We start from the raw sequence: 27,765 nt of genomic DNA on the forward strand, positions 1-27,765 counted from the left end.
GAAAATCTGTCCTGGTTTCAGTGTACATTATACATAGTTTGTTTTCACTGCGTCAACATGGTCAGCTTCTGTTCATCCACTAATTTGCTAACAATTGGAGGTAAACTGCCTTAAGCTGGGTCCACACGGGCGCACCACTATCTGTGTGTTGTCAGATTTTTTTTAAGGGCTTGAAATTTAAACAGACCCCTGTGATACTTTCTCAAAAAAACACCAGAGGGGTCTAACTGGTGGTTGGCATTCCTGTTCTCTGAAACTTTGACAGTATTATATTCCCTCCTTGGGTCTTCAACATTAGGGGCACCATGGGGGTCCCCCGCCCTCTAGCTGAGTGTGAAGAATTAGTGCAAACAGACCCAGATGGAAGTCAGATGGTCACCAATAATTTGAGCTTGTTTGTCCTGCAAAGAGTGTATCAGATAATTTTGTTCTTGGCTGGTCCTGGTCTCTAGTGGCAGATATGACATTTGAATTCATGCAAAATTCCCAAATATGCTAACCAAGAGACTGTGAGCTGCGGGCTGCACCAACACTTTTCAATCATACAAATATGTGTACAAGTATATTTGTATATTTCAATAATCTTGGGATGTTGTGGTTAGTCAGCAGGCCAAGGCAAGTGCCAACTTTATGCACAGGCATTTCCTCTACTGATCTCTTTTGATTTGTGAAAAAAAATCCCACTGGAAATTAAAGGTTTGGGCAAGACTGATCTTAAGAAGGATTTTCACTGGAATTTAATTTTGAGGCTATGAATATATTGTGTCATACTTGTATTAAATTCTTGGGAATACTTTGGCCAGACGTGTTCACACCATTTATCATAACATAAATATGTCTACTGTTGCCCACTACACTGCACAGTTATTCTTACTGTCCTGAAATGCTGCACAAGTCAAGCCATTAAAAGCAACATGATGATATACATACATACATAATAGACTTTGCAGATTGCGGGTTAATGTATTATCGATTAATCAAAGAAATAAACACTGCAGGAAGACAAAACTGCAAAAAGGCTTTGGAAACACTAATAAGAAGGAGAAAGAACTAACACAACAGCTCTGCAGATGACACAAACTTAATGCTGAAAAACAACAAAATCCATGATTAATGCGAAGCTAATTAAACAGAATTCTTTCCATTATTCCCATGTCGGCCCCATAATCTTCCTCTGTGTGCGTCCCAATAGAGCAGAAACACCATAAAAACAATCAAACTAATTACATGTTAATTACTTTGATTGCTTTCCTGATCAAAACAATTTCACAAGGCAGTCGAGGTAGACCTTGAGAGGTTGTCTTTACCTGCAGCAGCCATCCACTGTAAATATATAAGCTTCTTCCCTTTTGCAAAAGGAATATGCATTAAATTAGAGTATGAAGGGCCTGCACATGTGGTAATTCCAAAGCATTCTGCATGTATAATTTGAAATAATGAATCTTATCTACTGTTTTTTTGACAGTCTGAAACAAGTAATCCTAACAAGGACTTCCAAACTTCCCGTTGACTCAAATTGTCTCCTCACTCTCATTTTCTCTGCAGCTAGGTGGCGAGAACGAGGTTTCGCTTGATCTTGACAGGGAGAAGCCGAAGGGAGCTCTATAGGATTCAGTGTAGACATATTTATGCAGAGCTTGTGGAAAGATTTTTATTTCACACCATAATAATAAAGAAGCTTTTGAAGATTGATCTTATGAAGATACCTGTTTTTTCTCTCCTTGCGGCTTTGCTCACACCTCACAAGAGTTACTGAGATCAGATACAAAGGAAATGTCACTGTTTACCTGCAACATGTGCACAGTATATATGGGGCCTTTCTTTGTACTGTCATTTTTTAAATATATATATATAAATGTTCAGTTGCAATTTGCCTCAGAAGCGGATGTATGTAGTTATTTCATGTAAATTAGCCATCGTCTGTGATGACTCCCCAGGAAGTGGGATTCCAGGTAAGGCAGGAGACATTTTTGGCTTTGCAGGCAAAGTCTCTCAACTCAAACCGAAACCTTCTGCTCTCTTGCTCCCTGTCTCCCATTCGGAAGAACGAGACCAGCTCATGTGTGGTGGAGCATCAGAATAACTTGGCCATTGCTATTTAATCACAACTCTGGACCCCTCCTCCAATTAGATGTCTCTTATGAGCTCCCAGAGATCGGTTGTAGGCGTCTACCTATCGTGTCGCCGCTCAGAGAAATCCATTCAAAAATGATCTTGTAGCGAAATATTCTTCACGCTAACCATTGATGTTTGTATTATTCCAGGGTGTTGGACCGATGTGAGCCAATGTATTGTGATTGTGTGTGACATCAGGGTTCTTTACTCTATACACACACACACACGCACACATATATAAAAGCACATTCAACCTCCCTCGCCGCTAGCATCTGTTGCCATGGAGATGAGGCTCAGAAGTGATGGCCCTGAGGCTCATTAGGGCCAGTGTCAAAACTGGTATTTGCTACCAACCACATGCCTGTTGTCAGAATATTTTCAGTGGCAAACTGGGAACAACAGTTGACCGGAAGAAACTGACTGTGTGTCATGTCACATTCTTTTCTCGTCCCTCTCTGCAATAAGATATTGCGAATTAGCAAACTCACCTATAATACAGCTGGCATCAGAGCGCTCTTAACAGCAACATGAGCCTTTCCAGGCGGGAATAGCACCGCAGACGAATCTGCATCAGAATGTCCTCCTCCTGCGTCTGGGTTATTCATGAGTGCGAACAAAGAAATCCGATGAGGAAATCTCCCAAGTGTTAAGTCCATGTGTGTTTTGTGTCGGGACCTGCTTTGACTGGATCCAGTCTCAGTCAGCTGATTACTCGGGGACCTCATGTGTGCCTCAGGGTGTACTGTGCTGTATATCTATCTACATCTGTGTCCTCTGCCGCCACGTGTTGGTCTTCAAAGCCTTTTTGCCTCTGCCACTGCAACCTCCTTCTCTGCAATTGAGATGGCTCATATCCTGCTGTCATTGCACAAACATATCGGGGGGGGGGGGGCGTAACACGCAACACATGGACAAACCAACAAACACCTGGTGTTTTGCTAGGGTGTCATTACAGTAGCATCGGTTTATACAGGTCCTGGCTAGATCAAAAAAAAAAAAAGGAAAAAAGCGGGACACTGTGCGACCTAGTCAGTCTGCATGGCTCTGCCTCACAGACTCACTGCAGCTCTGAGTCACCACACGGAGGTTTTTTTTTTTCCTTTTTTCCTTTTCTTTGTGAGGTGTTTTCTGGCACACTGTCACCGGTCAGCAGTGCTGGTGGATTCCCTCCTGCTGGGACTGCGGGGCTCGGCTACACCTAAAGTTCTTAATCTAATCTGATCCCCTCTGAGGGAGTGCGGGCATGTGCCTGTGCAATTCTCGGAGTGTGTGTGCGTTTGTTGTTTTTTGTTTTTTTTGTTCTTTTTCCTCGGGCGTCAGTTGTGTGCATGCTCACAAAATAGTGTCACTTCAACGGAAGTCACAATGACAGACAGTCAGCTCCCTTTTGTTTCCTAATAAAAAAATAACAAACAACACTCAATCCTTAAGGGAAATGTATTTCCTGTCAACTTGAAATCAAATCATATGTTTATTTTGCGATCCACCCGTTTATTTTCTCATTGTTTATGAATAGCGATCATATGCGTGATTATAGACCCCACTTGTCCTGAAAAGATCCTTCCTGGAGTAGACATGACAAGAAAAATGGAAATAAGATGTTACTACATGAAATTATCTATTGATTTTTGTGCTGTACTTTTTACAGTTATGTAGGAGGGTTACGGCTTCCCTCGGCTGTGCTCAGCTGCTGTGGGGGCTGCTGAGGCAGAACACTCTTCTAGGTCGTATCAGTAGCTACTAGTTAATTGGACTTGCTAAATTTCAGGGCCGTGGAAATGAAAACAAACCAGCGAGGTCTGGTTGCGGCCGCGACACTTTCTGCCTCTCCACTAGCCACTTAACGAATGTGTGCATGAAGTGAGATGGACCTGTAAGTGGACAAAGCTTCATTTAGAGGTCAAACTCGCAGATGAAAAGACTTGGACGCCCTCACACAGACAGGTTCTCTCTACCTGGGTAGAGTTTGATTAATGCCTGTGGAGTGGAGCTTTTTTTTTTTTTTTTTGAGGGCACTTTTCAATCTCTCAGTCCATGTGCTATATAGATGGGCATCTGGCATGAAAAGCCCATTTCCTGTTCCCTCCTCAGAGCCTCGTGGGACACTGTCGGAGTCCGGGGACTATCGTGAATGGGCACTACAGAGCTTGACTTGTCTTTGCAGGTGGAGTATGACGGGGAAGGAAACTTCAAACAGCATCCAGCCAGTCCTGTCCGTGACGGTGCCGAATGCATTATGCTATTGATGATTCACTGTTATGTATTTTGCTGTGACCCTATGTCCCCAGCTGGGGCACTGTGGGAATAAAAGCGTTTATTTCTCAGAAGCCCCGTTGATAATGCGCAGTCCTTGTTGACCACGCCGACACTGTCCGCCCGTCATTACACGGTCATATGCCACTTTTATGGCTCCTAATAATCTCTTGATATGAATTTTAAATCTCATGTGGCCAGTGGCATGGACAAATGCAGTAAGACCTCCACCTAGTGGCTGTTCATGCGCACGCACAGACACACAGACACCCTACACCGCAACAGTACATGACACATTCTTTGGTCATGTTTAAGCCCTGTCATGTGTCTCGTGGATCTTTTTGTAGGAGGGGAAGAAGAAATTCGATAAGGAAACAGAGAAATACTACTCCACCCTCGAGAGGCACCTGAGCCTGTCATCCAAAAAGAAGGAGGCGTATCTGCAGGAGGTAAAAAACCCCAAACAAGCTTTCTCATTGCCATCATGCCTTTAAATAATGCCGTTTCATGGTTGGCTGTGTGTCTGCCTAAGAATAAAGCCGTTTGTTTGTGCGCCATTCCCCCCGCTCAGTACCCCTCTGAGCACACACACGGTCTCCAGGTGCTGTGCTGTGAGCGTTGACTCCCTGTCCACACAGGCCCCTCTCAGCTTGACCCCTGTCTTTGGTATGGCACTGACCCTGGTTTGTTTGTCCATTCCCAGGCCGACGCACAGATTGACAAGGAGAGGCAGCTCTTTTATGACGCGTCCCTCGAGTATGTTTTCAAGATACAAGAAGTGCAAGAGAAGAAGAAATTCGAGTTTGTTGAGCCGGTGAGAGAATGTGGCACACGTGACATACATATCACTCTGCTCAGTTAGAAGATGCAGTAATTGCTTGCCCTTTTTTTCCTTTTTTGCTATAAACAGTATTTAGTCAGGAGATAAGTTAAAGTGGCAAATATTTAAAAATGACCCTTTAGCTGCAGTATTTACAAAGATTCTTTACTTTTTAAAATATTTGCTATCCTCTCCTGAGTCAACACAATTATACATCTCTCACAGGTACATTCTCTGTCTGTGCCTGTATTTCCCACACATTAATCATCTTCACAACAAATGCTGTGTATTTTTACAGTCGGTTCTTTTGGGGAAGCTAGTGGGTAAAGGCTGAATTAATCGGTTGTTGTCAAACAAGACAAAGTGCAAGTGCAACTCAGAGGCTCTATAAAAAGCCCACACCTAACCGATGCGTCTGGTCAATTCTAACATGTTTAGCAGAGCAGTTAGCAGGAAACGGTAAGTTCTCGAGGTGTTAAATGTCTGGGAACGTGAGACGGGAGCAAAGCGGTTATTTTTTAAAGCCCCCGCTCCCATTTGTTTACCTCCACTGTCAGCTCGCCCGGAACCCAGGCCAGAAATGTAAATCTGCAGGCCCTGGGAGTGCTGGGGAAAAAATGACAAGGCTCAGCCTTGCCTGTGATGAATCTGGTCACAGATAAGATGGTTCATCCTTGAACATTTGATATTGCAAGCCTCATCCCAGAAATCAAATCAGCGGTTATGTCTGAGGATGTGACTCAAGGCAGCTCTATGTTTGCGGGATCCTATATGCTAGAGATGAAATCTGTTTTTTTTTCCTTTTTTTCTTTCAACAACACTGCCAGTGCCTTTTCTGCAATGGTCAATGATGTTTCTTTGACATACAGAAAATAAGATAAGTATCTGCCAGACATAAAGACCCTCAAAACTTTCAGAAACTTTCTTGTACTGCATTGAAATAGCTTTTTAAATCTAAACTTTTTTTTCCTACGAATTAAATATTGTTTAATATCAAGATACTTATTTTTACCCAAAAAGTCAATATTCAGAGTGTGTGCCTCTGGATGTGCTATGATTGACTGCATGCAATTAAAGCAAATCATGTGGTTTTTAGATGACAGTATTTTAATTAAATCCATGGCTGAAAAATAAAAATCCCCTTTTTTTTAGCGATACAATATGATCATTGTGTGATTATAGTAGTCAATATTGTTTCTGTTGGTTGCAATATAGCTTTTTTTAAATGTGCTGCTGTGTGAATTGGTAATCAAGTAAATCGCCCCTTAAATGTTGTTCCCCTCCAGCTCCTGGCCTTCCTTCAGGGTTTGTTCACGTTCTACCATGAAGGATATGAGCTGGCTCACGAGTTTGAGCCCTACAAACAGCAGCTGCAGTTCAACCTACAGAACGTGAGTCTCAACACCTCGGGGTTGTACACAAAAAGCGACCAGCCACGTAATCAGATTCCGCAGCTTATCATACGCTGACATAACAAGCAGAGTTTTCACAAATGGATAGCTGTGTGATTAAATGAGGTCCTCTGCTGCATGGTGGATCGATACTTTTCCTGAGTGTTGCGTTTGCAGGCAGCTGCTGCGGGCCATTTAATGCTACTGTGTCAAAAAAAAAAAAAAAAAGTAGTCAGTAAACTACAGCTGCTGACAGGCCCACCCCCCTCCCATCACTATGACCTCACCTCTGGCAGCCTGAGGACCAAAATTGCAAAATTGCCCGGGCAATTTCCACTCCATAACCCTCTCTCCTTGTCTTCAAATGCAGAGAGCTCTTATAGGAGCTGGAGAAGGGGGTGTTGTCTCGTCTTTTCTCTACTAGGTGATATGAAACCGCCTCATGCCCATTAAGCTTTTTGACTCAAAAAAACGGAGTATCTGTCTTAATGTGGAATCCTCTTTTTCCAATATACATTGGGTGTGTTCGAATACGGTGCAGTGTTTGTATTTCCCAAATGGTTTCCCAACGTGTTATTCCTTACCTCAGGTGTTCTCCCGCAGCCGCACAAATCATTTGTCACTTGTGTGACAAATTTTTCCTGTATTTGTTGTCGCTGGCAAAAAACAAGGATACTGTCGAGATGAGACGTCACAAGGGAGAAAGAAAATGCCGACACACACACACACAGCGTGTCACTTGTAACACAATCCCACATTCTCCACACAGACACGGAACAACTTTGTGAGCACCAAGCAGGAAGTGGAGAAGCTGATGAGGAGGATAAGGTCTGCGGATCAGGACTATAAGCCCCCAGGCCAGTGGACGATGGAGGGCTTCCTGTACGTCCAGGAGAAACGTGAGTCTCTCAAGCTGGGCACCCAGCCAGCGTGGCCCTCTCACACTCTCTAACCCCCCAAGCCTCACTCATAAGTGCATAGTTATGCATCCATCACCATCAACATGCCTCGAGTTCTCCCAGGCCTCTGCAGAAGAGATCGTCTGACACAGAGCTCATAATTCATCCTGTTTTTCGGATTCGCTTTGATGTGCTCTCAAACAAGGGAGGGGGAATCACAAATAGTAGATTTTTATCAGCAGCGATAAACAACTTTTGATTCATCATCTTTTAATTGCAAATAGGTTTTCAGAAGTCTTTCCAGAAGCCTGTGAGATCTTTTTTCTGTTTTTCTTTTTCTGTCCTAGGTCCTCTGGGATGCACTTGGACACGTCACTACTGCACATACGAGAAAGGAAGCAAGACCTTTACCATGAGCAACACTGAAAATAAGTCGGCTGGGAAACAGGTAGTTTAGTTTAGTTTGGTTTAGTTTAGTTTGGTTTAGTTTAGTTTAACAAACAAATGCTACAAGCGGAGAACCAGACTGAGCCAGTATGATCTGTGTGGGTTGAAACAAGGACCTCTTTGAGGCTTAGAAGACTATCACACCCAAGAGGGAAAAAACGAAAGCAAGAAAAAAAAAAGTCAAGATGACAAAACTGCAAATTGGGCACAGAACACAAAAGACTTGTGAACTCAAGGCAGAGAAAAAATGTTTCAAAGATAACAAAATACACAAATAACAAGAAAAGGGAACACAAGGAATGAAAATAACCCTTTAACTGAGATCTCTTTTTTTAGGGCATCAACTGAACAGGCTAGCCTCATTGAAAACTTCACAAGACTTTGTGCAGATCAAATAATCGAGCTAGAATGATTCAATACTTTGTGTATTAAATCAACCAATCGCAGTCTTTTCATGCACAAATTGAATGATTATATCACTAATTTCAGACTTACACCAACATTTACAAGGGCAGAGTAAGGGAGGAAGCCATAGTGTTGCGTTCATATTTATATTATTAATGTTAGTTCATAGGTTTATTTATTAATGTACTGTTATGGGATTTGTTTATTTTTTTATTTCAGAACGGTCTTGTCCTGAACCAGCCAGAGATGTTCAAGCTCAGGTCCTGCATTCGGAGGAAAACGGACTCCATCGACAAGCGTTTCTGCTTTGACCTGGAGGTGGTGGAGAGGTCTGTGACTGTATCTGAATCCTCTACATGTTCCACATATGTTGCATCACTTACCCCCGACTGAAAACGTGCACAAAACCGGATATTTAATGTAAATACCACCAACTGTACATTGTTGACCCATCTTTTCCATTACGATTTAGAACAATGTATTTGAAGAAAGTTGAAATTCCATTTGATCTTGATATTAATATACAATATAATATACAGGCCTCTGGAAAAAGTATACATATATTAATGATAGTGACTGCACCATGGCAATACTTAAGTAAACTTTAGTTGAGAAAGATTGGTTGTGGTTAAACAGAATTTTTAGATTGATGAAATGTGTGTGGGATGTTTTGTTCTCATGCATTTTGTGTTTTTATTGAATCCAACTGATACTGGCAATCGACCCAGATTATCATTAGAGCACACAGCATTTGAACATGCAAGACCTCATCAGGTTTGATCAACATCTTCAAAGACTCGCTGTATACCAGTGTTACGTGTTTTCAGCTCTGTATGTCCTGCATGTGCCTCGAGTCCTCTCTCGACCGTGCATCCATAACATCAATATTTGCTCTGCTTCTGAACCATTGCCGTCTTGTTCTCTGTGTTCGTGTGAATGTAGAAATGACATCTGTCGTGGAACTCTTTTCAGACCGCTTCAGTTTTTCTGTAAAGTCCGGTATGTGAACTGACCATGTGTTGCCCTCTCGGCCCAGTTGCATGTGTCGCATGTGTTGCATGTGTTCTGCTTATGTATCTGTCTCATTCACTCTCAAGTCTCAGATCAAAAACCTTTTAATGAAATCGCTTTCTTCCCCCTTCACGAAATCAGCCGCCACTTAGTCAATAAGGAGGCAGACGCATCGTTATATTACTTCTACTTGTCTGCAGTTACTCAAACAATATGTTGATTTATGTTATTCCGAAAATCAGCTGGTCACGTCGCCTCGCTCTTAGAGGTTTGAACTAATTTCATGTCATGGAAAGATTCATAACTGATTTGTTTTTAATGTTTTACTGGGCAGTAGGATAAGGGATTGGCCGAACACCAAACACCTTTAAGTGGCCGGCTGCCGATTAACAGTGGCCGAATTCACAAAATTCTCATTATTGTGATGAGTACTCCACATCATCACTGTGTGTTACTGTCGCTCCGCACCAGCAGGGCCACCACTGCTCACCCCTGGCAGGTGTTGCTGAGCACGGACAATACTGCAGTTTATTTGCAGGACAACTCGTTTGTCATAAACGGCGATGCCCCAGGGTGCTTACCCCGACCACAAGGACAATGTGGGCCAAGCTCCCGTCATCTTCACGCTCCTCCCTTTATCTTCATTATGAAAAAACATGCTGTTGCACCTATAGCCGAGTCAGAACCAGGCAAACGGTCAATAGACCTTTTTTCACCGCAGACGTTTTGACTGGTCAAAGCAGAAAAGCCACAGTTGAAACAAAGTTAGTTTACAATGGTTCAGTCCATAGTCTGTAATGTATGTGGACTAAATGACATCTCCCAAAAGTAAAGTCAAAATAAATCATAAACTTCATGTCAGCAGATGGGATTTGAACTATAGTAAACTCGACATGATAAATAAATGTTTTCCAAAGATGGTTTCTGTCATTTTAGGTGGTTGTTAACACCCTGATGCTCATATTTATTTTTATGTTTGGTTTTAATTAGTTATTTGATGCTATAAAAAAGGGGTGGAACAACACGACTGACACTGACTCGTGATTGTTTGACTGCATGTGTCGATACCTCAGCTCCACCCCCACAATGCACTACTGTGCAGACTCTTGGCTTCATTTTTGTACATTGGTAGGAAGTGGAGATGCCTCGTCCATCTTCATATACAGTCTATGGGTCCATCAAAAGTCCCATTAAGCCACGACTACCATCGTCAGGACCCTGGAACTAGCTCACTAGCTCTTCATCATTGCAGTCATTGTTAATGTTATCCAGTAAACCTGAGCTTTTCCTGCTATAACAATTCAACATATCTGCTGTGAAAACATTAGGTCCTCAAAGCAATGAAAAATGTTGTTTAAAAAAATAAAATCTACAGCAACATGTCTTTTCCAGCGAGAGTGTCCCCGATAACCCACAGTCCTGTCAGCACTTTTCACCGGGACCTCAGGAAAAAGTTCCCTCAATGAAAAGGGACAACAGGGGTTACAGCAATGGGGTCACTATTTCTGGAAAGAGACGCTGCTTTTGAATCTTTTCAATGTTGTGAGCATCATAAATGCAGTGAAATTCCTCCCACATTCAGTGTGCATATATCTTAAAATCTGGTAAAAATAATTCCGAAACTATCTGCCTGGCAAAATACCCATAGAGGTTTCATTAAAAACAGTGTGGTGTTTTGGGTGTGTTTGTAATTTGGCTGAGGTGACACATTGACTGTAACACGTGCAAACCTGATGTGGCTCCATGCTCTTACTAACAATCACTACCGATGGAGTTGATTTAGTTTTGTTTTTGTTTACCGGTGTCATCCGACAGTGTTGTATCATCAGGCTGCTGGCAACTGGAGCAGTGCTGCTAATGCTCAGACCGGTTAGAACCTAGTGACGTGCGACATGACACGCAGGAGCTGCTGCGCTGTAGAACACGGAGGAGATGAGGGTGTATGCATGTTGGGTGCAAAATGAGGAATCACTCTCAATATTGAGCACGTGTAGCTTTTAATTGGGTGTGGAATGTGAAAGCACCGAGCCGACCGATGGGGCACCGTTTGATGTCGAGAATTTGCACACGTGCTATTTCAGTCGCACAAGTCCTTTTATAGTGCTCTCGGCCAGTGTAAACATGGTCTGTCCAGGGGCCCCAGAGGCACCGAGATCCGACTGAGACCAGCTTTTCTCTGAAATCTTTCCAGGCATGGCGTTATGACACTGCAGGCCCTGTCGGAGTCCAACAGAAGACTGTGGCTGGAGGCCATGGATGGCAAGGAGCCGGTGAGGCGCTCTGCCAGTTTGTCCTTGAAATATTCATTTTCTGGTGGCTGCTGTTTGGCCAGGATTTTTATTTTTAATCTTTAGGTTGTTTTGTTGAACAAGAGAATAATACCAATACTGAATTTGGGGTCACTGGCATCCTCTTGTGGCTGCTTCAATGTAGGTCTTCTTAAGAGCCCATGACCTCACCGTCCACTTGTGCCAATAATAGAAGGAGCACTGGGAAAACAAACTGCATGACATCATTCTTCTTCTTCCTGGAAGTCATTTTTCTACGTTTTTAAAGTAAGGGTTTTAAATTATGGTTTTTGTAACCTTTCTCTAGATCTACAACCTGCCGGCCATATTGAGCAAAAAGGAAGAGAGTAAGTTTGTGTGTTTTTTAGGTTTTTTGTATCTTTCCAAAACTCTTTCATCATTTTAAAATTCACCTTAATGAATTTTATGCTTTACACACGCTTACACACACATCTCAAATACACACTTAACATGTTACCTATGGCTACAGTATGTCTCTTCATTAACACAATTACTTGACATACACCCACTCAGCTGACATCGCGGAGCCTTCCAGCGCCGGGTGTTGTATCTTATTAGTCAGAGCACAAGCATTGGGGCGCGCTTATTATTCTGTCATGATGCGTGGTTAACCCAGACTGTAACTGACGTGTCAACCCCACTCTCCCGTTGTACTACAGCGTTTCTTAATGAGGCGGGATTTAACTTCGTACGGAAATGCATCGGCCTGGTGGAGACGAGAGGTGAGAGGCATTCAAATCCTTCAGCTTTCCTCTGTAAAAGAAAAAGGACTTGAACGCAGCCTGGCTGCGGTTGTGAATAACAACGTGCTTCATTCATTCATTCATTCATTCATTCATTCATTCATCTGTAGACATGACTACACATTGCCTTGGCATAGGTTTTGACTGAACAAACACAGATCTGTGTTCCCTATTTATTTGATTATTCTTCGTCATGCAGGCATAAATACGCTGGGACTGTACAGAATTGGAGGGGTCAACTCCAAAGTGCAGAGGCTGATGACCACAGTCTTTTGTAAGTAGCCTCAAAGTCACAAAAAGCACAAGTTCCCACTCAGCTCTGCCCTTTGAGCCTTTCTTTGCACTGTATCTATTAATTTCATTCTCATGTGACGTAGTTAAACAAAAAACTATGATTCTATTTTTTGTGATTTCTAAATGCCAGGGTGACTATTTTCTCTTTTTATAGCCTTTATATAATATAAGAACAGCCCCTACCATCATCTCAAGTCCAATCAAGAGCTTTGGCAAACCTAATGTGACTGTGTGTAGAGTGAGTGAAGAGGTCCTCCTTGTGGTGTGACAGAGAAACAGCCACCCGGCCTTGTATCACTCACCTTATTAGATCACCCGATGTAATCAAATTTGCATATGTTTCATAAATTCGAAGAGGAGATGTCTGAATGATTTGTTTAAGTCACTGAAACTCGATCTCCATCTCTGTGACACAGCACACATGTTCCCTCCTGCACTTGTATTTATTTCAGTCTCCTCTTGAGTCTGTTTACACACGGGAGACAGTGGGGATTTTTGATGCTCATTTTATCAGGTCGTGTCAGGCTTTCTCTGCACCTTCAGACGGTTTATGGCTTCATCATTGCGGTGATATTAAAACAAAGTGTGTTTTCCAACAGCCTCCAAGGCACCTGTGGATATGGACCTGGACCCCGAGACGTGGGACAACAAAACCATCACCAGTGGTCTGAAGAATTACCTCAGGTCAGCTCGCCCCGCCAGCTGTGTGTCCTTCGCTGTCAGGAATCATCATTATCTCCATAATGTCTCTTTGAAAACCTCCCCCGGTGTCAGTCATGCGTTCCGTGCTGCCACTGACTCACACGGAAAGGATGGTGGATGCATTCAAAAGACCCACGTCATTCGGGGAAATAAATGACAACCGTTCTCTTTACTCACCAGGTGTCTCTCTGAGCCTCTAATGACCTTCAAGCTCCACAAGGATTTTATCATGGCCGTCAGTAAGTTATGAAAAGTTACCGACAGTTATAGACAATAGATCATTTACTAGTTGCTCTACTTACTTTCATTGTCACGCATGAGAGATGTTCAAATTGTCAGAGCATGGTCAAATTTCAAACATTTGAATACATCACTCGTAACCCACGCACATAGGTTTACTGTAGAAAGTATCGTTTGTAATCAAGCATGTATGTGGGTAAACTGCATTTGTGCCACAAATTAGCACATTTGATCAGATTGAATTTGTATTTGAAATATTGTGAATTTGTATCTGACCCTGTGACGGAGGAGAGACTTTGAAACTGAGCCATGTTTTAAATGTGTTCATTTAAAAATTGGATAGTTTTGTGTGCACTACATCCAGGCGTTGACAGTAGGAACACGCAAACGAGCAAAGATTGCACCAATTAAACCCTTTCCCTTTTCAGAAAATGGCAACAGGCCACGTGCATCACTTTGCTGAAAGATGTCAAACTGAGAAATTCAATTGGCTTAATCTGTGCACATTTGTTCCTTTCTACACCACTACACATAGTATGTTACGTGAATGTGAAAGAAATGTTTTGTTCCTTGGTTGTTGAACAACTGCACTCACACATTATGTCAGTGCACCTATTAATAGAATATTCTCTCCTGAGATCACAGTAGTCGCTGTAATAAGTGTTGGACAAGTCACTTTAAAATTACTTTTCAAAAGTCAATAATCTGGCAGCTGGTGTCGGCATATCCCCATGCTGGTTATCTGAAATCAATTTGCCTTTTGCCAGAGTCCGATGACCAGAACTACCGGGTGTGTGCTGTCCATGCCTTGGTTCACAAGCTGCCTGAGAGGAACAAGGAAATGCTGGAGCTTCTAATAAATCACCTTGTCATGTACGTACTCCTGCAGTGTATCAGTTACATCCTTAGAAAGGCGCAGCCCCATGAGAGACAATAAAAAAATGCAGCAACTGATTATTATGTTTTCATAGTTCGGGGACGTTTTAATGCATGTGTAGGTGTCCGGTGTCCAGTACAGAATAAAACTCTCACCACACAATTTTGAGAGAAGAGTTTGTATAGTTGGGGCATCAGCAGAGAACGGAGACTTGGACTCAGCGGTATGTGATGCCCACTTTCCTTACTTGCAGTGTTTCCGCACAAAGCCACTGCAATCTGATGACCGTGTCCAACCTGGGTGTCATCTTTGGGCCCACCCTGATGCGGTCCCAAGAGGAGACTGTGGCCGCAATGATGAACATCAAGTTCCAGAATATCGTGATGGAAATACTTATTGAGAACTGCACCAAGGTGAGTCACAGCAAAGTGTGCCTGTAGTTATATATTACAATACAGTATATATCATTTTGTTGAAGCCAAAGCCAAATCAAACTGTTCCTCTCTCTAAACTATGACTGTCTTTTATATACTTCAGACCCATAGGAGTAGGCCAGACCAGAGATGGAAGTGTATATTCACTTTTTATTTTACCTTCTACGCAGATCTCACTCACATTCCTGCATGCCTTCTCTTATTCCCTCTGCTGCACGCCTGTGGATTGGACCACCAACACAAAGGAATTGGATTTCAGCCTGTATCGGAAATACCCACATTGTGTACTTAAGTAATCAATATTCCTGCATCAATCTGCAGATCTTCCATCAGCCTCCGGACCCCAATGTGCCTCTGCCACAACCCCAGAGCCAGCCCGGCTCTCGCAGGAGCAGGGCCATCTGTCTGGCCACGGGGCCCCGGAAGCCCCGCAGCCTTTACACCCCGACACTGTGCCTGGCAGATGCAGAAAGTGAGTACCAAGGCGCCGATCACCACCGCGGCACGTCATCGCACCATAACCTGCCAAAAATACGTCGGTGGTCTTCAATATTTCTCAGACACCTGCACAATTTTCTGACAGATTCACCTCATACGAGCAGGGTTTTCAAGTATTTTTGAATGCCATCTCTTATCACAGTCATGAATTAACCACAATCACTTCCATCGCTCAGCAGGTTTTAATGAGGGCTTTGTATTCCTCCTCTCTGGTCCCTGCATAGGTGACACTTTCAGCAGCAGTCCAGGCAGCACCCCCATGGGCAGCATGGAGTCTTTGTCCTCCCACTCCTCTGAGCAAAATACCTCCTCCAAATCCGCCTGCCACGCTCAGGTCAAGGAGAAGTCGCTCCTGGACCTCCGCCGAACGCCGTCACAGCTCTCCAATGACCCCAGGAGCACCGTGTGTGTCAGCAGCCCCGAGTCCAGCTCCCGGGAGGACACAGGTCGTACAGATGGAGAGTCAGAGGATGCTCTCAGCCAGTCCTCTGTAAGCACGGCACCCATGCTGTCGCCTGCGCCCAAAAAAGCCCCGCACTTCCGCGCTGACCTCAGGCCAGCACCGCTGAACCGTTCTCCTGCTCCCTCTCTGAAATCACTGCATATATCTGAAGGTAGGACAGTCGTCAAGCAGTCAGTCAGGCTTGCCTGTCGTTACTCCATCGACTTTGTTTCCCTGGCAGTAATGAAGTGGAAAGTAACCTCGTGAAAGTGTCATTTTCAAGACCGAATACCGTAAACTGGATTGTTTTACTGTCATAACTTATCCCTCCAGGACTTAGTAATTTCAAAAGACTGATAGCACTCCCTTCAAGCATAATTTAAAAACCTGCATTAAAGTCTTTTTTTTTACATGCATCATATCCTGAGTTATTTGGTGCACTGTGTGTTTCGGGGTATCAAAGTTAAGTATCTTTTTTGTCATTTACTAGCAGACATGAGTTATTATTTGTGTTTCTCCCTCAAGGCCACGGGAGCTGTTCTGGATCTGTCCACAGTCTGTCAACAGTGGAGCCCAGAGAGAGTTTCAAGCCAACTGAGCACCCAGACCTGCCACCGAAACAAGTGATCCGCCGCAAGTTGGACACCTCAGTCAGCAACGGCTACCAAAGACCTGGCTCAGTGTACGGATGTTCAATTATTATTATTATTATTTTTTGGACATATTATTCATTATCACTCATCTAAAACCCAGCAGCACAACAGTTGTGCAGAAAATGATCAGTTGTCCAGGCTATCAACAATAAAAACAAAAGTATTTAAGTTAATACCTTGGCTCTGGGAAAACATGTAAATATAATGGGTATTTTCTCTACTTTTCTCATTATTCAACAAAATGATTGACCCTGTGGCTGGGTTGTGAACAAAGAGCCATGGCTCCTATTGGGAAAAGGTTGATATCCAGGTCAGTGGTGAAGGTTGGGGGGGTTAGGCCAGAAGTGATTATGGGGAGAGTTTCCAGGAAATGAATGTAAGTCATGGAGACACGACTGTGTGTGTGTGTGTGTGTGTGTGTGTGTGTGTGTGTGTGTGTGTGTGTGTGTGTGTGTGTGTGTGTGTGTGTGTGTGTGTGTGTGTGTGTGTGTGTGTGTGTGTGTGTGCGTGTGCGTGTGCGTGCGCGCGCACTCCCTCTCTCCGACTCCCCCCTCTGAGTCGCCAGCCTCCTCCTTCGTCTGTTTATGAGCGTGGAGCATTGAGAGGTCTCTAAGATCACATGAGTATGTGTTAGGAGATTTATGTATTTTCCTCTATGGTGGGGAGAGCTGCCTTTAATTATGCTCTGCCTGCTCTGGGGTTGATGTGACCCAGCAGTAGTGTGCACTCCTCCTCACGGGACAAATAGATTGTTGACTTGTCGTGTCTGAGAAGCCCGTCACATGGTATCTCAAGCAGTGTCCTTGTACAGCCCCCACCCTGGCCTGCCCAAGGTCCTGTTGTCCCCTTGACTCCGAGGTTGCCGAGCGCAGGTTTCACGCGCAGCCTCGTTACATATTTTTAACCTGGTTTAGTTCCGCGCCGAAGCTTAGTCCACCCGGAGGAAGGAAACCTCCCTCCTTGTGTCGTTGCGCCCTTCACCTGGTTCTAAACAATGAGCAATGCCGGCGAGGCCCAGAGAAAGTGGACAGGCGTGTTTTATGGAAAAAAGGTCAGATGTGCTTGAACAGCTGCTGTTAAAATTGATTAAATGAATTTTATTCACTCTAAACATAATTTTAACATTGGTCACATTTTCTTTGGATGTTCATGTAATCCTTGATATAATCAAGTTGAATGATCTCCATTGTTTGTTTTTTTCTCATTGTTGCAGGGTTGCTGCCAGAGCACTGCTTTTTGAAAACGCCTCCTCGCCGCTGGCTGGTGTAGTCGGAAGGTGCTGTCACAAACATGACACCCTCCACAGCAGTTTGACCTAATTAATCCCCCCACACACACACACACGCACGCACACCCTCATCTCTGCAAATCTGCCATGACCTTGCCTGTTTTTTGTTTGTCCTCACAGGGATGCCAAGGCGATGTACTCCTGCGAGGCGGAGCACAGCCACGAGCTCAGCTTCCCCCAGGGGGCGCACTTCTCAAACGGTGAGCATAGCCACAAGAAGGCAAACATCATGTACGCCCCAGCCGACGGTCACTTTGCGGCAGCAGCGCAGCCTCCTCGCGTAGGGTCGATTGGACATCTGAACAGTGTACACAGGCAGTCTGTCATGTACTGGCAGCGCACGCAGCGAGCACTTGGCTAATTCCCGGAATTATGTGGAGCCATAAAATAATTCTCTGCTCTGAGTGTGACACCCCCGTAGGCATTGCTTAAAAACCAAGCAGTCCCAGGATTTTTTTCTTTTTATTGCCTCTTGCTTCTTCCATGAAGAGACGGCTTGGCCCATGACCAGTGCAGGCAGGTCACTGTAACCTAGAGATGGAAGGCACCGGTGCCTGTTCCCTGTTAACACAGCCAGCAGAGCCAGCAGCCAAACGCAGTAACGTCAACAAACGCTCCCAATCATTTACCAGCAGGCAGAGCACTTTTACTGCTCCCTGCATTAACAGGCCCTTTTTTACTCTCCCTCCATATTCAGCATATCTCTGCGAGATAGTTTTTGTTTTGTGATAATTATTAAAGCTGTTCCTCTTCTTTTTGGTGAATCCCAGCAATGATTTACCCCGTTGTTGTTTTTTTTTTAATTTCTTCTGTAATTGTGTGATTAAGCAAGGGCGGTCCCACTTTAAAGCCTGATAAAATAGACAGTAGGGACTGTATTAATGAGAAGCCTGACCCCGAGTCTTCCTCAGTCTGCTATGAATGTTTATTTGTCTGCCTAATTGCATCTTTTATTTATTTGCTTTGCAGCATCTCACTGAGTCCGGGAAATAATGTAACCAAATGTGCACACCCAGTGATTTTACTCTGGTTACACAAAATGGAGAGTCTGTTTCTTCCCTTTTGTCTTTCATCTACGTATGTTTTTTTTCTCTCTCTTTTCACCCTGTAGTCTACCCCTCTGTTGAACCAGGCTGGCTCCAAGCAACGTACGAGGGGAAAACCGGTTTAATCCCTGAGAATTACGTCGTCTTCCTCTAACAGGTGGTGAACATTGCATCTTTTTCATGGTATCCATGGAGAAAAAAAGAAAAGAAAAACACAGATGTAGTTGGTCGTTGTAATGGTCATGTTATTGCTGGTAACCAACATTTATGCATTTTATGCATTCTTGCTTTAACAGCAATAGAAGTTCAAAGTCCCAATATTTACCTCCCTTTCGACTTCATTGGGAAATGTTTAAAAGTTAATAGAGAAATAGGTGTGACATTATTGCTAATTGTAAATGTGAGTACGTAATGACCCATCGACTGCACTGATGTTGTTGTTTTTTTAACCTGCAGAATCACAAAACAATCACATGCATTTACACAAGTTTTATTCTCAGAAATAGGTCAGCTTTTAACTTTCCATGATATCAGCACAACAATTTCAGCAAGTGGAAATCTGTTTCATAAACATTTTTGTATTGACTGTAATTGAACAAACTGTGATTATTTTTTAAAGGAGTAAAGGATACTAATCTAATCTATTAGTAAAAGGCATGATGGGTTTGCACCTTAACTTCCATGTTTATGGCCTGCGACCGTTGTTCAACCACTGAACCTGCTCACTGCTGCAGTGCACTTTCTGGCTAGCTACACAGTACTGTACTGTACATTCATTTTCATACGTCCCCCTGTAGTTGCTAATCAAAAATATTTACTTCATGTAACTTTTTTATTACCATAAATTATCACACCAAATATATGCCTTATGTAAAAATGTGTTACGTCACGAATGCTATGTTCATGGGGTGGAACCTTCACCTCTAAGGCTTGTTGTGGTACTGTACTCACTGGTACACTGGTGTACTAGTTATGACAACTAAACAGACATTAGATGGTATTATGTTCAAAGATGCCATTTAATATTACATTTTCTGTTACTGTCAAAACATTTCCAAACTAGGTCAATAATAAATTCCAAAAGTGATAATGCTCACCTTTGAAAGTTTCAAAGATAATGATAATTAATCACTCGTTCTTCAGTTATTAGAAACTGAAAAATTACTCCAAAAATAGACGTTCTCTGGAGTCCAAAAAAATGTATTCAGGGAAGGAATTTGAGATTTCGCACTTGCCAAGATCATGATGTTCTTTTCCATTTACATCTTTAAGAATGTGAAGTGACCTTGAACAATGATGCTGGAATAATACTCCCTTACAGCCTGAATGTAGAGGGGTATATGACGGAAATGACATCCATTTCCTCAACATGTAATCATTTGGCATTATTTTTATATTACAAGCTTGTTTCCTTGTCTTGACAGTGCACGACCATGTCTATTAATAAATAGCGTGGTTTATTAGACCCGTTGGTCCAAATTATTTGTCAAAGTTAGTGGGAAGAAGAGAAAGACCTCTTCAATATATTAAGTGTTGGAGGGTCTCTCTGTGTTCCTACTTTTAAACAAAGTCATGTTTTTTTACGTTTAAAAAAAAAAGTAGGATTAGACTGACAAGTATTATATATGTGCCCTGCTATCCATATTAAAATGTGTTTTATTGCGCAGTTTTATTAGCTTTGTCAAAGCAGTTGTATTTTTGGTCCCAGCCGTCGCGTGTGTTTGATAGAGACGTCGAAAAATGCATTAACTAACTTTTAATGGGACAAATGTGATAAGTTGATATACAAATCTGAATGTTGCATGAACTACTGCACTCACTTGAAATAAATCTGTCACGCGCATCCTCTGTCATTGTGTGTATTTTGATGCCGATTGAACATTAAATAAATCTCTTCTATTCTTAAAAAAAAAAGAAAGAAGGAAAAAAGCACATTTAGGGCACTAGGCAGTGTTGGCGGAGATTTGCACTAATAATGTGATTAGTTTTGGCAATCTCTAGTGCAATCCTCATTTATTTAGAATGTCACTTTGGTGAGAATCACAAAATATTTATGCTGTAGTACAAAAATATTGCTATCTCTAGATAATCTACTGCATATCAGCTAGGACGTACCATCTGTACAATGCGAGTGTAGAATAGGAAAGTGTGGCTAAAGCAGTTATACAGAGGAACTTCATTGATTTATGCCTCTGAATTTATAATATTCAAGATAGTTCTGGATTTAAAACATTTTCAAGCAACAGGATCACTCTCGTTCACATCATACAGAGCATTACAGGCAGTTTGGCATATTACAGATGACCGACTACATTTGCAATTGTGGCGTGAACGATCCCGTCGCGAGATGTCTCCACAGAGTTGCGCCTGTGTCTGTGCCGGCAGCGTCACTTGCTGTGGAATAAGAGGGGCCTCACCATGCCTGCCAGGACCTTGGGAAGCTGGGAGGCAATGACCTCGGTCATCATCTCTGGAAACTCCACTTTCATGGCGTCGGCCTGGATGAAGGTGCTCAGACAGAACAGGTTGACCTTCTTCACTATCTGTCGGAGGGGAGACATTCAACTTTGTCTCAGTACTCAGGTAACCATTAGATTTAAGACACATGAATTTATGGTTTTGTGCTTTGCTCGATGAGTCACTATTAAAGGGGCAGTGAGCGATTTCTAACGCAATACACGTTTTGTCAAATATTTCCTCGCCGTCCCCTAACTGTGTGTTCTCTGTGTGCACTGAAAAAAGAGATCCAGGCTTTCATCTCGGCCCTGGGTCTGTTAATCGAAAACAAAGAAATGGTGCGGACCGCACCACACGTCACTGAAGTTTCTAAACAACACAGCGTCAACTCCAGCGCATTCGCGGCCCGTCTGGAGCAGTCAAATCACGACAACAACAGTGACGGAGACAAGCTTTCTCCAAGATCGCTCACTGCCCCTTTAATAATTCATGTCCTGTATTTATCATCAGCAAAAAAACATTTTTATGAGTATTATAAAGTATTATCATATCATTATTAACAGCGCAATTATGTCTATTTCCGTATCATTATTGTCATTAGAAGAACCAGTCTGACGGAGCTTAAAACAACGGTTATACAAATGTTCCTGGTCTCTCCTCTCTCCCCCTCTTTCTGCCCACCTCTCCTCTCCCACCCATTTCTCTCCTCTCACCCCAACTGGTCGCGGCAGATGTTCCGCCCACTACTGAGTCCGGTTTCTGCTAGTTTTTTTTTTCTCTCCACAGTCGCCAAGTGCTTGCTCAGTGCAGTGTGGGAACTGTTTTGACCTTCTGTGTAATACCTTGTGAGGTCTTAAAAGTGCCTTGAAATAACGTATGCTGTGATTTGGCGCTACACAAATGAAATTGAATTGAATTGAATCGTGAGGGAGCCTACATCGTGCATCATGTCCATCAGCCTGGTGAGGTGGTAGAACCGCTGCGAGCTGACCACCATGCTCTTGTCCCTCATGTGGATCGCCTTGGTCAGCTCCCGGACGTAGTTCTGTCTCATCTCCTCGAATGCTCCCTGACTTTTGAGGCCCTCCAGAGGCACTGGGAGCGGACAGGATAGCATTTTCAAAAAACAAACAAACAAAAATGAAAAAGGATTATTCTGTTCTCAAAGGAAAATTTCTAGGGAAATGTAACAGAAGTGCTACAATTTTTTTCCACTGTGTAAAACTAGGACTCGACCGGAGCTGCTACATTAATCCTACCAAGGATCACACTGTACAACACTCCCTTTTTTGTGCAGCAGCTCTACGGTAGATTGTCATCGCAGCGTCACATTTCTGTGCGCAACACTGAATGCAGAATGCTTTCAATGGAAACAAGGCCAATAGAGGGGGTCCGATTCAGCAAGTCCTCATGTCTTTTACCTGTGTTGAGAAGTATTATGGCTTTCATGCAGAGATACTCCTCGCGGGTAACCTGAAGATTTGCAAACTCCTGGGGGATGAACTGCATCGCCAGGCAGAGGTCGTAAATAGGCGTTCTCCTCATTTGCTCCCTGACGGACAAAGACATGAAAAATCAAACGTCTCTTCTGTGCCATGTCTTTGACTATGGATCATTGCGAATACCGTAAATCGCCTGTGTGACGCTGGTTACTTACTGACTAAGAACCAGGTCGGGTGCGAAGTATAGATATTCACTGGTGACATTCTGAAAGGAGCGCCACCCGAGTGCGAACACCATGAGGTTCATCCACGAGTACTGGATGAGGGTCATCTGATCGGTGATGTGAAGATTACGAAATCCTGCCGAAGAAAAGACAAAATCATATCAACTTACAGATTTATTGCCAGAGAATTTAAAATCGTGTTTTATTTGAACATTTCCTGCGATGGTGCAATTATTGTTGTAAAAAACGCTTCTCTCGTACGCACTCATATCCAGTGCTCATGGCTTCTATCTCTCTGTGTCAGTTCATAAGCCTGGGACCTTTAGCGAGGCCTGTCCGCACATCGCCATGGCGACAACTGGTGACCCTGAGCTGAGAGAGCCGTTACCTGGCAAAGACTTTGACCACTTGACGATCCACAGCAGTTGTTTCTCGCACAGCCTGTTGAGACTGGTGAGCAGGAGATTGGGAACGTCGGACTGGGAGTTGTCGTGGCCGGAGTACATGACCTCCGGTTCGATGTTTTCCAGGATATTGATGATCTGCTGGCTGAGGGACACCTCGCGGATGCCAGATATGCAAGACATGGAGGTCAGGGCCTGACTGTCACTGGACATGGCCAGGTGGGACTGGAACATCAGGGTTGGGGGCATACCGAAGGCTTTAAAGGCCCCGAGACGCTTCAGCTTCCTGCCTGTGACATGAATGTAAGGCCTGGTTAGATTTGAGCGTGATGAGGAGCAAATTTCAAAGAGCGTCTGCAAAAAAAAGTCCTTTATCATGTTAATTCAGTATTGTCCTTTCTGATCTAAATCACAATGAGCATGATTCAAAGTGCGACTTGATGCTACACAACCCATCAGTCTCAGTTTCTACCACATGGGTCCATCAGCTCTGTGCAAAAGGAAATATGATCCAACGCTACCTCCGAGCATCATCCCCGCTTGATAGCACTTTCTGAGGCGACATGCCGGGCAATTTTTCCTCCGGATCTTGTCCACAATGCAGTCGTTTCGCCCGGCACACAGATAGCTGTGATGGCCTGTTGAGGGAAAGGGTACAGTGAATGCTTGATTTTTCAAATATGCGAGGAGGAGAAAAGGGGCTCTTGACTAATGGCGTTGGCTACTCCACTCCGCACCGAGGCGGCGTTCTGAAGAGAGGAGATCTAAAGAGGGGAATTAGATGGAGGCAAGGCTGTGAGGACAGCGTGACACGGCTGCGGTGAGACATAGTGGCTCTTTTATATCTCGCATCGCGAGATAACGGGGAAAAACAAGTCCAAGACGAAGAACACGGTGAACACTGGTCAGTGTGATACTGTTGCTAATGGCCTTTTAACAACTACCAATGAAGGTCAGTCAAATTTGATGCGGCGTCTCCCTTTCAATGTTCCACAGCATTCACTGTGGACATGTGAGAGCCGATCTTAGAGATTCATATTCTGCTTCAGCCTGTCATCTCCCCTCTGGGTTTTTATGTTCTATCTTTTATCTTACTCATCTGATAAACCAAATAGGGTCGCTTAAGTTTAACTTACCCTAAGAATCAACTGTTACACATTATTTATAATGAAATGTAGCGATTGCAGTGGGCAGCGATACCACACATGCGCCGACAGAACACAGTCAACGCATAATGGTGCACCGTCCCTTTGTAGGTTGAAGTAGAGAGATGGAAAAACAAAGGCGGAGTGCTGATGATGACATACTCATGCTCGTTTGATCTGCTGTCACTGCCCAGATGTTGGGAGACATCATGAAATCGAATAAACCCTTAAACGGCACTTGAGCCGTCTGCTGTGGCTGATCGACTAGGCTCTTTCCCCTTTCATTACAGTCCCAATATGTGGCCTGCAACACATTGGACTGGAAATGTGCACAAAAACAAAACGTGGAATGTATGCTTGAAATCAAATAGAAATAATGACTCGACATTTCCAGAGGATGTAAAAGGTTGTTTTTTTGCTCACCTTCAACTGCTCTTTTAAAAAAGACTTTACAGCTCCCACAGGTCAAGACTCCATAGTGGCAACCCGATGCCTCGTCACTACAGATCACACACAGCCTCTGTGGTGGCATACTGGGGGGGGGGAGAAGATGTGATTCATTTATGAACTCCTTTTTGGACCTACATTCAAATAAGAGTTTGCTTCCTATCATGTCAAAGGCAAAACAAAGTAAATGTGGCTTTGATATTTGAGCAGTCTGCTCTCACATTTAAGGTCGGCTTGTCCGACCCTTGAGTGAATTCAAAGCTTAAGGCTTCGAAGCTTCAGGGCTTCTTTCCTTGTTTACAGTGAGTGAGATGGTATCAAAGATATCTCTAAGGATCTTTCATAACCACCAATATATACTACACCTTAATATAAAGAGTTATTTTTATTATCTATCATAATGGATAATGTGTTCCCATTCACTCTTACTTCTTTTCCATACAAATTAACTTCTTACGTAACTTTTTCTCCATGAGATACAGATGACAGTTGAAATATTAGAAAGAAAGTTGAGATATTCTTTCCACTTTCTTAGACTGATTAAACCGGTTCATCTTTGTCCACTGGCAAATAACCTGTGCTCACACTTGTGATACATTTCTTACTGGTGATCCATTTATTGGGGACTCTGTTTAGCCTATTCAGAGGGGAAGAAGTTCACATCCCATCTCGCCAGTGAAAGCTGCGCGTAATGGAGTTACCCGGGGAATGCAGAGAAGGGTGAAGGGTTCCTCAGGGACAGGGCCTGGCTCTGGATCCCTTCGTAGCCGCTGTGCGCGAACGGGTCCTCGGTCGCGCCCGTGGGCTGGCACCAGTGCGGAGGCTCGGCCGGGGACGTCTGCATCTGCCACCGGGCGACCTCGTTCTTGTACACCGTCTGTTGCGTGGCTGCGTGCGCGTTCGAGTCGAAGTTGATGACAGCCTTGCCGGACGCGCCACACCGGGAGTCCAGCGCCGGGAGCTGCTCCGGCTGGTTCAGGTCCACCAGGAAGTTCGGAGCCGGCGCGAAGCCCATCGGCTCGCCGCCGCCGAGCCCCAGCTGCTGCTTCCTGTAGGGGTCGCGGCAGGTGTCCAGAGGAGACATCAGCGGCGATGGATCGAAGTTGGGACACGGGGTGTCCATGATGCCGGAGGGCTCCTCTTCGTCCTTGATGAACTTGCACGCTGCGGCTGCGGAGGAGAGGCTCGCCGCGCACGGCAAACTCTCGGACGCGGCCACGTCCGCCCTCTGCGCTTTCACGAAGTCCTCCCAGTGGCCGCCGTCACACTCCAGATACTCGCCGCCGCGGTCGTACGCGTGCTTCGGGGCGAGCGAGCCCTCGAGCACGCCGCCGCCGTCCCTGAAACGCGCGCCGTCGACGCTCGAGTGCAGGCCGTGGGCCAGTGTGCCGGCGTGGCCAAAATTGCGCACGGAGGAGGAGGCGCAGGTGAGAGTCTGCGCCTCGTCGCGCGGCTTCATGTCGCCGTACACGGCCTCCCTGGCGTCGGTCGGGCCGCCGGTGGCGCGCGTCCTGCCGTTCGTCCTGCTCTCCATCTTCTGAACTGGCGAGGCGCGCGGCGGAGACGTGGAGCGCGTCCGGAGGCTGCGCGCTGTGTGAGCAGCCGCTCGGGGAGCCTTGCTGTGAATCCTCCTCCTCCCTTCTTGCGAGAACAAGGCTGTGACTTCGTCTTCCTTTCACCCCGGAGTCAGTCCCATTGGGCCTCGGCCGCGCTGATCACAAGATAAAGTCAACTTCGTCTGCCTCGTGTTGAGGAATTACGAGTGCGCAATTGTGAGTTCTTTGAGAAAATGAACGTGACATACTGAGGCGAGTTACGAGTGTATTCCCTTGTGTGTGTCAGTGGTTGGTCTTTTCCCGTGTCAACAACACATTTCCAGTAACTGCTTTCGTCCACACGGAGTGAATATACAGTGGAGAAGTGCGCGACGTTACACTAACTTCGCAGCAGACCAACGACAAAGTATCCAGCCAATGAGGAGTATCAACAGTGGATTACTTCAACGTCAAGGCCCACTAGTCACCACCCATATACCGTTCGTGGATGAGCTACAACGTCATGACATTGTTGGCCAACGTGAAAAGCTTCAGGATTCAAGATTAACTTTATTGTCCCACAGAGTGCGTAATTTGTCTTGGGCACCTCTCCCATGCTGCAGCCACAAACCGACATATACAACACAATACGAAGACGACACGACAAACAGACAAAATATGACCCCAATGGTGTGCAATACACAACATGGTGTCACACGGTGCATGAAGTTGAACATTGCAATAATAAATAAACTATCTGCATCAACATCAGATATTACTGGAAACTTGCAGAGGTTGGAAGACAAAACATAGCAAGATAAACATTACATTACACTACATTACAAAAGTTATATATTCCATAACAGATTCATCCTTAGCAGCCCGTGCTGAGTTCAGCAGGAAATCAATACCCAATATTATGTTGTAAGAGAGACTGGGGACACAATTATGTGTCCAGTTTGTGCTTTGAGCCTCTTCACTATACTTTGAAACATTATCCAATCTAAATGGCAGTGAGCTGTTATTGTTAGATGATGGCATATTATGTAAGGTCTGTAATAAAGTCAAAACAATCACACGTTTGACCTTCTTTGTTTTGTTTTTTTTTCCAAAAGATAATTCTCATTTGCAATTTCATTTTCTGACCTTCTCTGACCACTTTTTTTCTGCACAACTATTCAAAGTTGCTCAAAGCTATGAAGTTCTCGATTTCAGCATAATGCTTTTTCTGTTTGTTTTTCACA

At 44.1% G+C, this 27,765-nt stretch overlaps 2 protein-coding genes across 5 annotated transcripts in view; one reads left to right on the forward strand and one right to left on the reverse strand.

The window, feature by feature from the left end:
• LOC118299874 (rho GTPase-activating protein 42) overlaps window positions 1–20,710 on the forward strand; it is a 60,802-nt gene extending 40,092 nt beyond the window's left edge. The window contains exons 5-25 of one of the 4 annotated variants that reach the window (XM_035623953.2): window positions 4,716–4,817; window positions 5,072–5,182; window positions 6,475–6,579; window positions 7,349–7,478; window positions 7,826–7,926; window positions 8,550–8,659; window positions 9,273–9,329; window positions 11,533–11,611; window positions 11,937–11,976; window positions 12,310–12,372; window positions 12,593–12,667; window positions 13,287–13,371; window positions 13,570–13,628; window positions 14,397–14,502; window positions 14,760–14,919; window positions 15,262–15,412; window positions 15,651–16,052; window positions 16,406–16,562; window positions 17,747–17,809; window positions 17,942–18,021; window positions 18,933–20,710. In XM_035623953.2, coding sequence (XP_035479846.1) covers window positions 4,716–4,817; window positions 5,072–5,182; window positions 6,475–6,579; window positions 7,349–7,478; window positions 7,826–7,926; window positions 8,550–8,659; window positions 9,273–9,329; window positions 11,533–11,611; window positions 11,937–11,976; window positions 12,310–12,372; window positions 12,593–12,667; window positions 13,287–13,371; window positions 13,570–13,628; window positions 14,397–14,502; window positions 14,760–14,919; window positions 15,262–15,412; window positions 15,651–16,052; window positions 16,406–16,562; window positions 17,747–17,809; window positions 17,942–18,021; window positions 18,933–19,021 — 2,325 coding nt within the window. In that variant the 3' untranslated portion in view covers window positions 19,022–20,710. The remainder of the gene's footprint in view (window positions 1–4,715; window positions 4,818–5,071; window positions 5,183–6,474; window positions 6,580–7,348; window positions 7,479–7,825; window positions 7,927–8,549; window positions 8,660–9,272; window positions 9,330–11,532; window positions 11,612–11,936; window positions 11,977–12,309; window positions 12,373–12,592; window positions 12,668–13,286; window positions 13,372–13,569; window positions 13,629–14,396; window positions 14,503–14,759; window positions 14,920–15,261; window positions 15,413–15,650; window positions 16,053–16,405; window positions 16,563–17,746; window positions 17,810–17,941; window positions 18,022–18,932) is intronic. The other 3 variants (XM_035623954.2, XM_035623955.2, XM_035623956.2) reach the window with 3 other exon arrangements.
• pgr (progesterone receptor) lies at window positions 19,342–27,013 on the reverse strand. Its single transcript, XM_035623959.2, has 8 exons — window positions 25,688–27,013; window positions 24,963–25,072; window positions 23,916–24,032; window positions 23,379–23,684; window positions 22,982–23,126; window positions 22,746–22,876; window positions 22,262–22,419; window positions 19,342–21,410 (listed from the first exon to the last, which is right to left on the reverse strand). Exons 1-8 carry the CDS (start codon window positions 26,518–26,520, stop codon window positions 21,255–21,257), a joined length of 1,956 nt encoding a protein of 651 aa, XP_035479852.1. The 5' UTR covers window positions 26,521–27,013; the 3' UTR covers window positions 19,342–21,254.
• Between the last annotated feature and the right edge of the window lie 752 nt (window positions 27,014–27,765).

Source organism: Scophthalmus maximus, chromosome 11, assembly GCF_022379125.1.
Source record: "Scophthalmus maximus strain ysfricsl-2021 chromosome 11, ASM2237912v1, whole genome shotgun sequence".
Lineage (NCBI taxonomy): Eukaryota > Metazoa > Chordata > Actinopteri > Pleuronectiformes > Scophthalmidae > Scophthalmus > Scophthalmus maximus.